Source organism: Carettochelys insculpta, chromosome 2 (genome assembly GCF_033958435.1).
Source record: "Carettochelys insculpta isolate YL-2023 chromosome 2, ASM3395843v1, whole genome shotgun sequence".
Lineage (NCBI taxonomy): Eukaryota > Metazoa > Chordata > Testudines > Carettochelyidae > Carettochelys > Carettochelys insculpta.
The window spans coordinates 92,630,059-92,647,403 of NC_134138.1; the positions used below are offsets into that span (position 1 = coordinate 92,630,059).

Sequence of the window (17,345 nt, forward strand, 5' to 3'; positions counted from 1 at the left end):
AGGTGTCACAGGATGACCAGGTCGCCACTCTGCAAATGTCTTTTAGCGCAACGCCCTTGAAAAAAGGCTGTTGATGCTGCCACCGCCCTAGTGGAATGAGCCCTGGGCGTGGCCAGTAAAGGAGTCTTTTTGAGTTTGTAGCACATTTTTATGCAAGATACGATGTGCTTAGAGATTCTCTGCGAAGAGAGACATTCTCCTTTTGATTTGGGAGCGATAGAGACTAGGGAGCCTATCCGTTCTCCGGAAGGACTTGGTCCTGTCCATACAGAAAGCTAGCGCCTGCTCACGTCCAGGAGGTGTAGGCGCACCTCTTTGTTAGAGTTATGAGGCTTTGGATAAACAAGGGTAAACAATAGGTTCGTTAGTATGAAACTCAGAAAGAAACTTTAGGAACAAAGGCTGGATGCAGCCGTATGGTTACCGCCTCCTTGGAAAAACAGCGCAGGGCGGCGTTGCCATAACTGCCTCAAGCTCGCTCACCCTGCGAGCTGACGTGATTGCGAGAAGAAAGGTCGTCTTCATCATAAGGAGGCGGAGGGAAACCGTGGCCAAAGGCTCAAACGGTGGTCCCCTTTTCGCATTAAGCACCAGGTCCGAGTTCCACAGAGGTGGAAGCGGTTTCTGAGGGGGGTATAGGCTTACCAGCCCTTTGAAGAACCTGGTAACCATGGGATGGGCGAACACCGTGTGCCCTTCCTCTTCGTGTCTCAACACCAAAATGGCGGCCAGGTGGACCTGAAACGAGGATAGCGAGAGTCCTCCTCTCTTGAGGTCCAGTAAATACTCTAATATCACAGCCGTAGGCACCGAAAGGGGGCTAGCTGTTTGGTAGAACACCATGCCGTAAAGCGAGTCCATTTCTGCTTGAAGGTGTTCCTGGTGGAAGTCCTCCTGCTACTTTCTAGGACTTGCTGCACTTCCTCCGTACATGTGCTCTCTAGGGAGCTGAGCCATGGATTAACCACGTTTGTAGTCGCAGGCTTTGGGGGTGTGGATGCACTATGGACCCCTGGGCTTGCGTGAGCAGATCCCGCGCCCCTGGAGGGGACATCGGTGGCCGGTCCGACATGCGCAGGAATAGGGGGAACCATTGCTGTCGATCCCACGTTGGGACTATCGGGATCATTCAGGTTCCTTCCCTCCTGGCTTTCTGCAACACTTTGTGGATGAGCACTGTGGGAGGGAAAGCGTAAAGCAGGGGGCCCCTCCATGAGATCGCGAAGGCATCCCTCAGGGACCCCCGTCCCAGTCCTGCCCTGGAGCAGAATCATGGGCACTTCTTGTTGTGCTGAGTAGCAAACAGGGTCTATCTGGGGAAAAACCCCATGCGTGGAAAAATCGGTTGCAGCAGATCGGGACGGATCTGCCACTCGTGCGTGAGTGCGAAACGCCTGCTCAGCTGGTCTGCCTTCACATTGCGAGCGCCTGGTAAGTACGAGGCTTTCAAGGTTACATTGTTGGCGATGCAGCAGTTCCACAACCGGACTGCTTCTACACATAAGGCACGGGACCGAGCTCCTCCTTGCCGATTTATATAAAACATGGTGGAGGTATCGTCTGTACTGATCCCGACTACCTTGCCTTTCAGTTGGTCTCGAAAGTGTCTGCAGGCGTTGAACACTGCTTTGAGCTCCAGTATATTTGTGTGCAGTGACTGCTCCATAGAGGACCACAGCCCTTGCGTCACCTCTTCGCCCATGTGTGCTCCCCACCCTATGAGGGGGGCATCTGTAGTAAGAAAAACCAATACGTGTGGTTGGTGGAAGGGTACCCTTGTTAGCAGGTTCTCGGGGTTTACCCACCATTGCAGGGATTTGCGCACCTCCGTTGTGGGCGACGCCATCCTGTGAACAGTGTGTGCTGCCGGTTTGTATACGCTCGCCAGCCAATGCTGCATGCTGCGCATGTGTAACCTGGCGTTCTGTTCTACGAAACGTTGCTGCTGCCATGTGGCCCAGCGGCTGTAAGCACGTCAGAACCGGCACCATAGGGCTGAAGGTGAAGCCTTGCGCGAGGGAGCCGATGGCCCGAAAGCGAGTCTCTGGTAGATACGCCCTCGCTGTAATAGAATTTATGCGTGCCCCTACGAACTCTATGTCCTGTGTGGGGTCTGTCTTTGATTTTGTCAGATTGATAAGCAGGCCGAGCGAAGAGAACGTGCCTGCTGTGACACATATTATGCGTAGTACCTCCTCCTTTGAGGCCCCTTTGAGTAGGCAGTCATTCAGATACTGGAATATAAATACCCCCTGTCTGTGCAGGTAGGCTGACACCACTGCCAAGGTCTTGGTGAAGACTCTGGGGGCTGAGGAGAGCCCAAACGGTAGGACCTTGTAAGTCGAGGGCTGCGAACCAATCTCCATCGTCTAGTGCCGTAAGGATGGAGGCGTTTGTGATCATCCGAAAACGTTGCTTGCGCAGGTACCGGTGAGGCCTCGAAAATCTAAGATGGACCTCCCCGTGAGGAAGTACCTCGAGTAGAACCCTCTCCCTTGCAGTTGCTCCGGCACTCTTTCCACTGCCCCTACGAGCATGAGATGGTCTACCTCCTGCTTGAGCCTCGCTACATGGGAGGTCTCCTGGAGGTGGGGCCCCGGGTGGAGGTCATGGCGGTGGGAGCAACTGGGAGGGGATGGCGTACCCCGTGGCTATGATCTCCAGCACCCATGTGTCTGTGGTGATCCTTTGCCACTGGTTATAAAATGGTCGGATGATGGCCTTGAGCACTGGTTTCGTGCCCTCTGGAAGCGAGTCCATGAGGGAGGTCAACCTAATGTGGTTGTTGAAATTATGGTTCGCTAGATGCGCTGCGTAATTTGCCATTGGCAACAGTAGCGTGGAGGAGGAGTAGACCTTTCTGCCCAACAGCTCTAACTTTTTGGCATGTTTGTTTATTCCCCCATGTTGCGACGACTCCACCACCAAAGAATTTGGTTGTGGGTGGCTGAACAGGAACTCCATGCCCTTCGTGGGCACGAAGTATTTTTTTTTTTTTTTTTTTGCTCTTTTGTGGACAGGCGGAATAGTCGCAGGAGTCTGCCATATCATAGTGGCAGACTCCAAGATTGCGTCATCAGCGGTATTGCTATTTTGGAGGAGGCTGGAGGTCTCAGATTTTTGAGGAGCTTATGGTGTTGCTCTTGCACCTTTGCTGTCTGGAAGCCTTGCGTGAAGGCCACCCTCGTAAAACAGCTCTTGGAACTGTTTGAGATCGTCCGGAGGATGGACGCCCCCCGGGGCCGTAGCCTCATCCGGGGAGGAAAGCGAGGAACCGCTGGGGTACGTCTCTCTGGACCCTTCCGGTTCCTGCTGATGATGGTACACCCTCTCACTAGAGGTGTGCGAGGAAAAATCTCGGGGTTCCATAACCAGTCCCCCCTGAGATGCTTAAGTCTCTGTCCCCGGTCACAATTGCCCTCGGGGGTACGAGATCGTTCGTAGGGATCTTTCCCTAGTAGATTGCCGATGGTGTCTATGCCCTGCGTGGTAGGGGCGACCACGGCAGTATAAGCACTGGTCTTGGGAAGGTGACCTAGACCACTCCCTTGGTGCATACCCTTTGCATCTGGGGGAGGGAGACCGTCGAGACCCTGGAGAGAGCGACTTTGCCTAATAGTCCAGCGGTTCAAATCCCAGGAAGGGTGGAGGTGGTCCCAGCCAGGGTGAGGCTGGTTGCAGAAATGGAGAAGGGGGCTCCGGGTAGGCCAAGGGGGGGGGACGACCCCTGCCTTCTAGTTGGAGTCTGCAACATAGCGGAGGGCAGTGAGAAAGCAACTACACAGCCCTGTGCGGAGAGGGGCTGCAATGCCTCCTCTTGTGTGCAGTCTTCCCCCTCCCTTGAGGAGGTAACTCCGCCCCTGACATACAGGGGATCCCGGCCCCGTCCGCACCGAGCTCGGCACACTCGAAGTCGGTGCCGCATGTGCGGTGTCCTTCGGTGCCGGCAGGCTGCGTGCCTGCGCGCTCTGCACCGCCGGTTTTCCGGGGGTCGGTGGTACCGGCGCTTGTTTAGCCGCCGCCCTGCCTGCGGTGCGGGGCGGCTGGCTGATTATCGAAGGGTGAGCCGCTTGCACGTGGCTCTCCGTGCCGCCGCCGATCAGCTGTTGCTGCGGCTGGGGGCTGCTCGCTCCTCCCGTCCCACTCGTTGTTGCTGCCGGCAGGGATCGGGCTGGGGGGCATACAGGGCATTCCGGCGTCCGCACCGAGCTCGGCACGCTCAAGGGCGGTGCCGCACGTGCGGTGTCCTCCAGTGCCGGCAGGCTACGTGCCTGCGCGCTCTGCACCGCCGGTTCCCCAGGGGTCGGTGCCGCTGCCCGCGGTGCCGCTGGTACCAGCGCTTGTTTAGCCGCCGCCCTGCCTGCGGTGCGGGGCGGCTGGCTGATTATCGGAGGCTGAGCTGCTTCCACGTGGCTCTCCGTGCCGCCGCCGATCAGCTGTTGCTGCGGCTGGGGGCTGCTCGCTCCTCCCGTCCCGCTCGCTGTTGCTGCCGGCAGGGATCGGGCTGGGGAGCATACAGGGGATTCCGGCCCCGTCCGCACCGAGCTCGGCACGCTCGAGGGCGATGCCGCATGTGCGGTGTCCTCCGGTGCCGGCAGGCTGCGTGCCTGCGCGCTCTGCACCGCCGGTTCCCCGGGGGTCGGTGCCGCTGCCTGCGGTGCCGCCGGTACTGGCGTTTGCTTAGCCGCCGCCCTGCCTGCGGTGCGGGGCGGCTGGCTGAGTATTGGAGGCTGAGCCGTTTCCACGTGGCTCTCCGTGCCGCTGCCGATCAGCTGTTGCTGCGGCTGGGGGCTGCTTGCTCCTCCCGTCCCGCTCGCTGTTGCTGCCGGCAGGGATCGGGCTGGAGATACTTTCCTCCGTTTCTGCGCTGATGGAGTGAGGGAGGCAGCTTTCCTTTTAAGGGCCCCGGAGGGTCCCTCCTGCTGCGGTCGCTCCGGCGCTTCTGGCTGGAGGGCCTTATCAAGAAGCAGCATTTTTTTTTTTTTTTTTTTTTTTTTTTTTTTTAAAGCCTGAAGAGGACATTGTTGGTGAGTCTTTGAGTTTTTAAGTGGGTACTTAGCACCTTCTTTGTGCCATTTTCCCCGTCCGATGGCCTGCCTTAGCAGGAGGGCTGATAGCCCTAGCTCCTGGCCTCCGGCGCTTGTTACTGCGACTGGCTGAGCTGTCCCTCTCCTAGCTTGTTCGTTGTTGTTTTTTTTTTTTTGTTTTTTTTTTTTACAAAATAACAACCGGCTAGCTTATAGTAGCCTAAGTGCCTGAAAAAAACTTTAAGAAAAAACAGATAAAGTCGTTGAATACACTACTTGGCCTTAGCCTAGTTGGATTCCGTTTGCAGCCGACAGCGGTTAAGAGGAACTGGCGGGGACCGGATCGCGCACATGGCCGGGAGCGCGCGGGGGAGCGGCGCGCACCGGCGCATGCGCGGTCCGGCAGAAACTGCTTGGAAGATCCGATCTGCGGCGCCGGGCGAGCCCGACACCTAATGTGGAGCACCCACGGGGACACTCGAAGAAGAAGCATTGTTTGCGCAAGTACCGGTTGAGGCCTCGAAGATCTAAGATGGGCCTCCAGCCTCCTGTTTTCTTCTCTGTGAGGAAGTATTGTGAATAAAACCCTTTCCCTTGAAGTCGCTCCGGCACTCTTTCGACCGCCCCTATAAGCATCAGGTGGTCCACCTCGTGCTTGAGTTTCGCCTCATGGGAGGCATCCCTGAGATGAGGCCTGGGTGGAGGTCTTGGCGGTGGGAGCAACTGAAAGGGAATCACGTAACCCGTGGCTATTATCTCCAGTACCCACTTGTCTGTGGTGATCTTTTGCCATCGTGAGTGAAACGGTTGGAGGCGATGATGGAACATTAATTGTGGATGACATTATGTGATGGTAGTAATAGTGCAGCCCTCGACCTGTCCGTCAAACTTGTTGCCTTTGGGCCTGCCCCGAGGATGCACGGCCTTGTTGGGAACGTCGCCTGGGAGTTCTATACTGTTGTTGCTGTTGATGCCGCCCTTGGTCGTAGCCCCGTTGGTACTGAGCACGCTGAGGTTGGTACAGGTATCGCCGTTGTTGAGGGTAATACTTTTTCTTTCTGTATGGAGGGGTATAAATAACCAGTGTTCTGAGTGTGGCTCTTGAGTCTTTACTGGAATGAAGGACCGAATTAGTTGACTCTGCAAACAACTTCTGCATGTCAAAAGGGAGAGATCGACAATTTTTGCCTGCAGATCCCTCGGGATACCCGATGTCTGGAGCAAGGATTCCCTGCGCATGACCACTGCCGTAGCCATTGAGCTTGCCGCCGTGTCCGCTACGTCCAGGGCGATCTGGATCCCCATCCTTGAGGCTGCATAGCCCTCTTGCATGATGGCCTTCAGCACCGGCTTCTTATCTTCTGGAAGCGAATCCATGAGAGAAGTAAGCCTGGAGTAATTGTCGAAATTGTGGTGCGCTAGATCTGCTGCATAATTAGCCACTCTCAGCAGCAGGGTGGAGAAGGAGTATACCTTTCTGCCAAATAGCTCTAGCTTCTTGGCATCTCTGTCTGTTCCCCCCACTTTGTACTGGGAAGTCTTCAATCTCTGCTGAGACGATTCTACCACCAGAGAATTTGGTTGTGGGTGACTAAACAGAAACTCCATGCCCTTCGCCGGGACGAAGTATCTCTTATCCGCCCTCTTGTTTATAGGTGGAGCGGAAGCCGGGTCTGCCATATGGTAGTAGCAGACTCCATGATTGCTTCATCGAGCGGGATAGCGATTTTGGATGAGGCCGGAGGCCTCAGGTTTTTGAGGAGCTTGTGGTGCTTCTCCTGCACCTCTGCTGTTTGGATGCCTTGCGTGAAAGCCACCCTCTTAAACAGCTCCTGAAACTGTTTGAGGTCGTCCGGGGGGGCAACATCCCCGGGGACCATAGCCTCGTCAGGGGAGGACAAGGAGGAACCACGAGGGCAGACCTCCCTTGAACTCTCAGGGTCCTGCTGCTGGTGGTACACCCTCTCACTAGAGGCTTGCGAGGGAAAATCCCAGGGTTCCAGAATCAGCTCCCCTTGCGACAGCTGTGTTTCCGTCCCCGTCCGTGAGTGCCCGCGGGGGTACTGGGCGGTCGAGGGGGACCTGCCCCTGGGTGTATGCCTGTGGTGTCTATGCCCGGCGTGATAAGGACAACCGTGGCAGCACAGGCACGGTTCCTGGGATGGAGACCTGGACCACTCTTGAGATGTATACCCCCGATGTCTGGGGGAGCGAGATCGTCTGGACGATTGAGACAACGGTGAAACTGGTTTATGGTAGTACTCCAGAGAGTAAAATCCCAGAAAAGGCGAGGGTGGCCCGAGCCATGGTGAGGCTGGTTGGAGGAACGGGAAGGAGGCTCTGGGTAGGCTGGGGGAGACCCATGTCTCCTGGTTGGTGTACCCAGCATAAGGGGAGGACTTGTTGAGAGCAGCCCTGCAGCCCTGTCCAGAGAAGGGCTGCGGTGCCGCGTTTTCGCTGCTGCCTTTCCCCTCCCCTGCGGGGCTGGCTCCGCCCCTCCCCGTGCCGGGGATCTCGGCCCCGCTGTCGGCGCCGCGCTCGGCATGCTCACCTGCGGTGCAACGCGGGTGGTCTCCTCCGGTGCCTGCAGGCTACGTGCCTATTGGCCTTGCACCGTTGGTGCCGCAGGGGTCTGTGCCGCTTGCGGCGGTGCCGCCGGTTCCGGCGCTTGCCTGGCCACCGCTCTGAATGCACGGGCCGACTGTTTAGTAATCGGAGGCTCAGCCTCTGCCACGTGCACTGCTGCGCTGCCACTCGCTTGTGGCTGCGGCTGGGGGCTATAAGCTACACCCGTCCCGCTCGCTGTGACCGCCGGCAGGGATCGGGCTGGAGAGAGCTTCCTCCATTTTTGCACTGAGGGGGTGAGGGACACCGCCTTCCTTTTATGGAGCCCTGTGGGTCCCTCCGGTTGAGGCCTCTCCGGCACGTCTGGCTGGAGGGCCTTATCAAACAGCAGCATTGTCAGCCGCATTTCTCTGTCCTTTCTGGCTCTGGCTGTGAGCTTTGCACAGAAGGAGCATTTCTGGGTAACGTGTGATTCCCCCAGGCATCTGATACATTGACTGTGCCCATCAGAGGCCGGCATAGCTTCGCTGCAGGACTCACACTTCTTGAATCCTGAAGAGGACATTGCGGTGAGTCTTTGAGCTGTTAATAGGGTATTTAGCACCTTCTCTGTGCCTGTTCCCCTCTCACGGACTCCGGCCTGCCACAGCAGGAAGCCTACTGGCCTTCACGTCCCGGGGGTGCCTCCGCTCCTCCTCTCGTTTCTAAGATTTTCTGCTTATATATATATTATTTTTTTTTTTTTTTTTTTTTTGCAATAAAGAAACAAACAATTTAACTAAGAACTCTGAAAGAGAACTCTAAAACTCTGGAAAAAAAAAAACCCTCTAAATACGCTGACTCTGGCTGCAGCCTGAGCGGATTCCGTCTGCAGCCGATGGCGGTTAAGAAGGAACTGGCGGGGACTGGATCACGCACGTGGCCGGAAGCGCGCAGGGGAGTGGCGTGTGCCGGCGCATGCGCGGTCCGGCAAAAACTGCTGGAAAGATCCGATCTGCGGCGCCGGGGCAAGCCCGACACCCATTGTGGAGCACCCACGGGGACACTCGAGGAAGAATTACTGTTAGCTTGTTACATCCATAATATAAAAGGATAGGATAAAAATAAAAATGTTTAATTTTTATGGGCTTTAAACAAGTACACAGCTCCAGTCATTTTTATATTCCCGATGTAAAAGTTAATTATACTGAATTTTACTGCTGGTGATAGCTTATCCATTTCAATATATCGGAAGGAGCAAGTTCTTTTTATTTAGCAATAATCCAAAAGGATCTGCAAGCACTTCAAAATGAGAATCTGTTCTGAGTTATAGAAACTGATTTTGGGGAAGTCTAATTAATATGTACTAGGGGATACTTTTTTAAAACTAGTGAATTTATTTTGGAGGGGTTTAGGTACACTACAAGTACCCTGGCACCATTCAGAGATGAGAAACAGATATTTGAATGGCATACATTATTGTGGCAGTATCTTGCACACCACCACCTGCTTACTGTAACTATATTATTCCAGATGTGCTTATCATGGAAAAACAGCAGGTGCCTCCTAGTTAAAAATGCATCACTGTAAAGCCAAATTCTGATGCTCTTCAAAGGGGTCTTGAAAGATGGCTGCTTTCTCCACTAGAACCAGTATATTTACATGTATGTAAGTCATCAAGTCAGGACCATTTTTGAAGTGTTCAATAAAGTACCATGCACATTTACATTATGTAAGTGTTCTCTGTAGTGTGTTACCTTCCTGAGCAGCAATACAGTCCCACAGGACTGAATGCTAAGAACATGAACAATCTTGATGGAAGACAGTAGTTTAAAAAACAAGATTTGGCATTTGCTCTGAGATTCAAAATTACTCAGTTGTGAAAGATTCTCAAGAGTGCTGAAAGAAGTCAAGATTACAAATATTGCTTTGTGTTTTAAGGAAAGAACTCTTGGATTTCCACACACTAATTTACTGACCCCATGCTGATTCCTTAAATATGCTGGTACCTTAAGTAAGAGGAAAGATTAATACACAAACTTAGTGACACTAAATGAAACTATTTGGTATGTATTTAAACAAGCCTACCTCAGATGCTGAACACCTCTCTCATCATCAGAGCTTATTTCAAAAATCTCTTCAATTCCAGAAGAGGAGATTTGATCCTCTTTCTTACTATCTTGTTTGTATTTCTTTCTTCTCCGCTTTTTCTTCTTTACAGACCCTGAGGTGAATATAGTCTCCATTTCAGTGGTGTAGGTAACATCGGAGCTCTGACATTCCCTTTCATTTTCACCTGACTTCAGCAAGTGATCTTCAATCTCTTTAAAGAATTGACCCTCAGTGGGAATTGGGGAGGTTGCCAAATATGCAGGAACTTTTTCCTAATCAAAACAAGGGGAATAAATAAGCAGAAACATTTAATATGCACACAAACAGAATAAAATATTAAATAAACGTGGGAGTTATGCGGGGAGGGAGAGGAGCAGCTCTGAGGATTGACAAATATGACCAAGCAGTACTGACAGCTGGATGCCATACTAAAATTAATTTAAGTACCTTTGAGATCCAATGTACTAAACACAAAATGTATATATTGTGGGCAGGGATTGTAAACTCTTGGTGAAGGCGTGGCTGGGATAGGACGTGAAGCCTGAGAATTAATGGCTATAGCGAAAAATATGCCAGGTAAGTATGAAGTGGGTGTACTCAAGAGACCAAGGAGCGGGAATCCAGTTGCAGTTACCCTGAAACTTGCCACTGACCACCCCCATTATTTTTCTATAAAATGCCCAGTATGGTTTTGGCACTACTGTCACATGATTATTAATAAGTGTTCATTAGAAAGACAGGGTGGGTAAAGTAATGTATCTTTTATTGGAACAACTTCTCCTGGAAAGAGAGAGAAGCTTTCAAGTTTACACAGCTCACCCAGCACTTCTCTATAATATCCAGACACCAACATAGCTACAAAACTGCATACAGTAAGTTCTCATGTCAGTAAATCATGTTAGTAGGATGCTTTTGGGATCCGCTAACTTAAGAGCACGTTGATTGTGTCAGTTCTAGTATCTATTTTAATAAAATTAGATATTACTAAAGCATTAGTCCACATCTGGGAAGAGGATATACAGGCTGAACCTCTCTAGTTCAGCGCCCTTGGGACCTACAGGATGTTGAAAGAGAATCTGTTGGACCATGGGAGGTCAATATTGTCTAGCAGCATTAACAATTTCACTCCTTACTGGGCTCTCAGTTGACATCTGGGGTAAATTACAGCTAACTTACAGCACAGAACACTGAGAGCCAGGACTGGAGATGGATCAAACTTTATGGGATCATGAAAAACTTGGCCACACATGATAAGGTTCATAAAGCTAACTAAGATCTTGTTGGATTACAGATGATGTTGGACAAGACAGTGCCAGACTACAGAGGTTCGACCTGTACAAAGTACATCAGATTACAATGATGCATCTAGTATTTTGTTGATAGCTGTACTGCACCTTGACAAAAGCAGGCACACCTGGACAAATTATAAATAATAATAGTACGCTGCTTTGAGATTGAAGGCAGGAGAGTGAAAAAACAAAGAAAGTTGTCAAATGCCTTATTTAAAAGAAAATAAGCATTCAAGTCACATTACATTATTTCTAAAAGCAGAAATCTCAATTAAGATCCAAAACAACTTCAAATCCACTTCCAAGATGAGCATTTTACAATGAAATAGGAAAAGGTTCAATAGCCTTTCCTGCTATGATACTTCTTTCAAATAACTAAATGGTTCTGTGACCAGACTACACAACCTTCAGGGTACCTTGAACTTTAGCCATATACTGTATACGCTCGTGAAGAATTAGTAATCTGGAAAGGAGCTATCCTATTAAGGGGCTGAAGCGTCCAGAGGCTGGCTTATTGTACAAGAAAACTGTTGGTGAGACAGAATGAACAGCTGAAACTAAGGACATATAAAATATTTCAGTTACACAGGGGACTCAAAACCACGAATCCTCAACTCCATTCTCTGCTCTGCAACTTCTTTTCCTGTTGCCTTCCTATGCACCTGTACACACCTATAGTTACCTGGAACACTGTTATACATAACTAGGATAGGCAGCAGTGTATTAACTATTGTTTTATAACTTGGATTTAGTTTCTATTGAGTGCACAGCTGCGTTAAAACTTACGTTCCAGACATTGAGGAAGTGGTTATTGGTTTAACTTTTGACTGATCAGTTCCTATCACTGGTTGGTTTCCTCTCTGCCTCTGTCTGCAAAAGACCTGCTTTCAATTTTGTACTTAGCCACATTATATGCTATGTTAAGAATACAAAAATGGCAATACTAGACTAGATCAATGTCCATTTACCTTCTGACAGTGAACAACACAAGGTGCACGAGAGGGAATGGAGAGACCACTCCCAGCTTCTGGCAACGAGAGGCTAGGCACAATCAGAACACAGGATCATAGGCAGACTTCTGCTCTAGCCAGGAACTAATCAACCCCCTCAGCTCTGCTTCCATTTTACCCTTTCCGTAAAGAATTCTAAGAGATTGGTGAAGTATGATTTCTCTCTACTAAAGGCATGTTGAGTTTTCTCCAACAAAATGTGTTTATTTATGTATCAGATAATAAGTCTGTTCCTTATTATAGGTTTTAACCAATTTGCCTACAACTAAAGTTAGGCTTGCAAGCCTGTAATTCCCAGGACTTTCTCTGGATCCACTTTAACTATCCTTCCATCATCTGGTACAGAAGCTCATTTAGAACAATAGGTTACATGCCATAGTTAATAGTTCTGCAATTGCATATTTGAGCTCCTTCAGAACTCTTGGGTAAATATCATCTCGTCCTGGTGACTTATTACTGTTTAATTTGTTCCAAAACCTCCTTTTTGATATCTCAGTTTGGAACAGTCACCTAAAAAGACTAGCTTGGGAATGGGAATCTCCCTCATTGACTGAGGCAAAGAATTCATTTACATTTTTCTGAATTGGCCTTCTCCTGGACTTTGATTATTTAGTGACCCTCCTGATCATTTGGCAGGCTTCCTACTTTCGGAGGTACTTAATTTTGTGCTGTTGGTTTCTAAAAATCAGTATCCAAGTCTCCATTCTCTTCTAGATGTTACGGTTCTTCTCCACAGGTTATTATTTTGGGTACTAATAATGATGATACTGGTTTTCTCCTGTCACTGTGAACGATGTACAGCCACTTTGCTTCTAGAATATGGCTTTTATTTCATCAAAAGCATGAACTGCTATTCTTCACAGGACCACTAAGCACCTAGTTCATTTTTAAAGATTCACAAGTTTTGTGACTTTGCATAGTCATTGATAATGTTAAGGGCCAAAAAAGTGTTTGATATTCTTCCTCTTTCATCTAAAAATACCAATGCCTTTGACCCATCAAAGACCCTGACCAAGATGCCAGAAGATTTATGACTCACAAAATATCAACTTAAACCCGCTTTGACATAACACAAATAATACATTTTGCTATGAATATGAAATACCGAAGAAAATAAGACCTTGTCTATAGAAGGGAAGTTAGTGCAAAGTGCAGGTAGGGTATAAATTTAAAGCGGAATAGCTATTTTGCATGGAGTCCTGTTCTGCACTGAGTGCCTTTTTGTTGATTAGATTAAATCACTTTATAATCAGTAGCTATTCTGTATTAGCTAAGCCAGACTTCCTCCGTTCCTCCTAAATAAACTTTAAATGTTCTTTAAGGCAACAGCTTTGTGTGCATCAAGATTTGGAAAAGCCTACAATCTCAAGAGGGATTGGGGTGGGGTGGGGTGGGGGAGAGGAGAAAGAGATATTAAGTCACTACAATGACTGCCTAGTCTTGGAAGCCAACAAAAAAAAAAAAAAAAAGGAGAAAAGAAACTGAATCCTTCAAACCACACTGATACTGAGGTTAGTAACATAAGTAACTTGGAATACTTGTATTGAGTAGTTAATATTCACTGCCCAGTCTGTACAGTAAACAAGTCACCCTAAAGTTAATATAATAGACTACTGGGCTAAACAAAAAGGGTGAAAAGTGCAACAAACCTGAAAAACAAGATGTGCTGAGAAGCATTTATTATTTCCCTGCCACCAGTAACTAAGACGTGGTATTTTATTGAACTATTGTAAACAAATGCTGCTAATTATGAATCAGCAACAAAAACAACAGATCAGTCACAAAAATGCTGCATTTTAAACACTGAGAATATGAAACACAACACCAGTAACAGGATACAATTAACTAAACAATATACTCAAAGTACTCTTCATATACCCCATAACACAACACTTACATATTCTTCTTCAGTTTCCTGTACAAAGAAAGCTTCTCCATTGTCACCTAGCTTCATATGAAGATCCACTGCCTCTCCATTAATTTCTATATCGATCTGTGGGAGCAAAGAACTTAATATATAAGATGTTCTATTAAAAAAAAGGTATTAGCTTAAGACTGATTCCTTGAGTATTGCTTTTTATATTAATGCTTCCATTTCACTCCAGCTAGGTCTACACTAACCCCTTCCTTTTGGAAGGGGGATGGTAATGACGGAGTTTAGAAGTTGCTAATGAGGTGCTGACATGAATTTTCAGTGCCTCATAAGCATAATGGCAGCCATGCATGATTCCAAAGTGCGGCTTTTGGAATGCACACCACCCACGTAGATGGGGCCTTTCAAAAGGACCTCCGGACTTCGAAAGCCTTTTCTTCCTAAAACCAAATAGCATCTTCCGAACTCCCTCATTACCATGTCCCTGCCAAAAGAAAGGGGCAAGTATAGACATAGCCCTCTGTGATCACTATACCAACTCCAGGTTTCTCCCAAGATTGTTGTCCTACCTCCCTATTTTTGGTCTCCTGCCCCACAAAAAGAATTAGAGCTTTTTATGAAACAGACTGAGGTTACTGAGAATAGCCATATGCTTAGCCAGCAACATGCTTAAAATATCTTATTTAAAATTTTGCTCCTTGGGCTCCAGTTAAGAGTATATGACCTGAGGACTGGCCCCAAGAGCATCTGTGTGCGACCACCACAGAAGCCAAGTCTGCTGCGTCCAGGGCAGCCCACAGAGAAGCTCCGGCTCCTGACTCGTTCAACAGAGCAGAAAGCAGAAGAATGGCCATACTGGATCAGACCAAAGGTCCATCCAGGCCAGTATCCTGTCTGCTGCTAGTGGCCAATACCAGGTGCCCCAGAAGGAGTGGGCCAAAAAGGTACCAGTCAAACACTCTCTCCCGTCATCCATCTCCAGCTTCTGACAAACAGAGGCTAGGGACACCATTCCTTACCTAGCCTGGCTAATAGTCATTAATGGACCTAACCTCCATGAATTTATCTACCTCTTTTTTAAACCATGTTTTAGTCCTAGCCTTCACAGCCTAATCTGGCAAGGAGTTCCACAGGTTGACTGTGTGCTGTGTGAAGAACTTCCTTTTATACGTTTTCAACCTGCTGCTCATTAATTTCATTTGGCGTCCTCTAGTTCTGGGCTACGTCTACACTAGCCCAAATTTCAAAATGGCCATGAAAATGGCCATTCCAAAGTTTACTACTGAAGCACTGAAATACATATTCAACGCCTCATTAGAATGCCGGCAGCCACAGCACTTCGAAACTGAAGCGGCTTGTCCAGATGGGGGTCCTTTTGAAAGGCCCCAGCAACTTCGAAATCCCCTTATGCCTATCTGCTGGATGAGCCATGCGGCAGCAAGCCACATCAATTTTGAAGTGCCGCGGCTGCCGGCATCCTAATGAGGTGCTGAATATGTATTTCAGCACTTCATTAGTAAAACTTCGAAATGGCCATTTGCATGGCCTTTTCGAAGTTTTGGGCTAGTATAGACGTAGCCCTAATGTTATGGAAACAAGTAAATAATTTCCCCTTGTTCACTTTCTCCGCACCACTCAATTTTGTGTACCTCTTTTGTATTCCCCTTTTGTCTTCTCTTTTCTAAGCTGAAAAGTCCTAGTCTCTAACCTCTTTCATATGGGATCCATTCCATATCCCTAATTATTTTAGTTGCCTTTTTGAACCTTTTCTAATGCCAATATATCTTGTATGAGGTGAGGAGACCACATCCGTACAGAATTCGAGATGTAGGCATACAGTGGTTTTATATATGGGCAATAAGATATGCTCAGTCTTATTCTCTATCCCTCCTCACCCCCTTTTTTAAAAAATTATTCCTAACATCCGTTTTGCCTTTTTGACTGCCACTGCACACTGTGTGGATGTTTTCAGAGAACTATCCACAATGACGCCAAGATCTCTTTCCTGATGAGTACTAGCTAAATTAGTCCCCATCATAATGTACATATAGCTGGGTTCCCCCCCGCCCCCCGCATGTGCATTGCTTTACATTTATCCACATTAAATGTCATTTGCCATTTTGTTTCCCAATCCCTCAGTTTTGTGACATCCTTTTGAAATTCTTCAGAGTCTGCTTTGGTCTTAACTATCTTGAGTAGTTTAGTGTCATCCACAAACTACTGCCTCACAGTTTAACCCTTTCTCCAGATCATTTATGAATAAGCTGAACTGGATTGGTCCTAGGACTGACCGTTGGGGACCGCCACTAGTTACCACTCTCCTTTCTGAAAATTTTCCATTATTCCTACCCTCTGTTTCCTGCCTTTTCACCAGGTCTCAGTCCATTAAAGGATCTTTCCTCTTATCCCATAACAACTTAATTTTCATAACAGCCTTTGGTGAGGTACCTTGTCAAAGGCTTTCTGGAAATCAAAGTATGCTATACCTAAAGGTCCCCATCTTCGCAAACTTGATGTTCGCAAATTCAATTGTCCGCGAGCAGCTGCTTAAGGCCGCCACTTCCCAGGGGTGGGGGGAGCACCAGCGGCCACTGCTTCGCCAGGGCTCTGCCTCCCCCTCCCCAGTATTTGCAAAAATCAACATTCATGAGAGTTCTGAACACAGAATCCTCACGATTGTTGAGCCCCTATTGTACTGGATCCACCTTATCCACATGTTTGTTGATCCCTTCAAAGAACTCTAATAGATTAGTAAGACATGATCTCCCTTTACAGAAACCATGCTGACTTTTGCTCAACAAGTTACATTCTTCTACGTAACTGACAATTTTATTCTTGACTATAGTTTCAACTAATTTGTCCAGTACCGACATTAGACTTACTGGTCTGTAACCGCCAGGATCACCTCTAGAGCTTTTTTTTAAAATATTGTTGTGGCATTAGCTCTCTTCCAGTCACTGAGTACAGAAGCTGATTTAAAAGATAGGTAACAGTTCTGCAATTTTACATCTTAGTTCTTTCAGAACTCTTGGGTGAATGTCATCTGGTCCTGTTGACTTGTTACTATTAAGTATATTAATCTGTTCCAAAACCTCCAATAATGACACCTCAGGTCTTGGGCAGTGTTTATGCTCCTTTCTATTTTCCTCACTAGAATCTGACTTCCACTTTTTAAAAGACGCCTTTTTCCATCTCTCACCGCTTCTTTTACATGATTGTTAAGCCACAGGGGCTCTTTGTTGGGTCTTTTATTATGTTTTTTTTAATTTGGAGTATACATTTAAACTGGGTCTCTATTGTGGTGTCTTTGAAAAGTTTCCATGCAGCTTGCAGGAATTTTAATTCAGTCACCATACCTTTTAATTTCCATTTAACTAAGCTTCTCATTTTTGCATAGTTCCTCTTTCTGAAATTAAATGCCACAGTGTTGGACTGCTGAGATGTTCTTCCCACCACAGGAATGTTAAAATGTTGTTATATTATGGTCACT

General features: G+C 48.1%; 1 protein-coding gene across 6 annotated transcripts in view; it reads right to left on the reverse strand.

Moving 5' to 3' along the window:
- LPIN2 (lipin 2) overlaps positions 1-17,345 on the reverse strand; it is an 86,492-nt gene that overhangs the window by 42,770 nt on the left and 26,377 nt on the right. For all 6 annotated transcript variants that reach the window (XM_074987368.1, XM_074987372.1, XM_074987369.1 and 3 more), the window contains exons 3-4: positions 13,880-13,975; positions 9,660-9,955 (exon numbers count right to left, since the gene is read on the reverse strand). In XM_074987368.1, the coding sequence (XP_074843469.1) occupies positions 9,660-9,955; positions 13,880-13,975 (392 nt within the window). The remainder of the gene's footprint in view (positions 1-9,659; positions 9,956-13,879; positions 13,976-17,345) is intronic.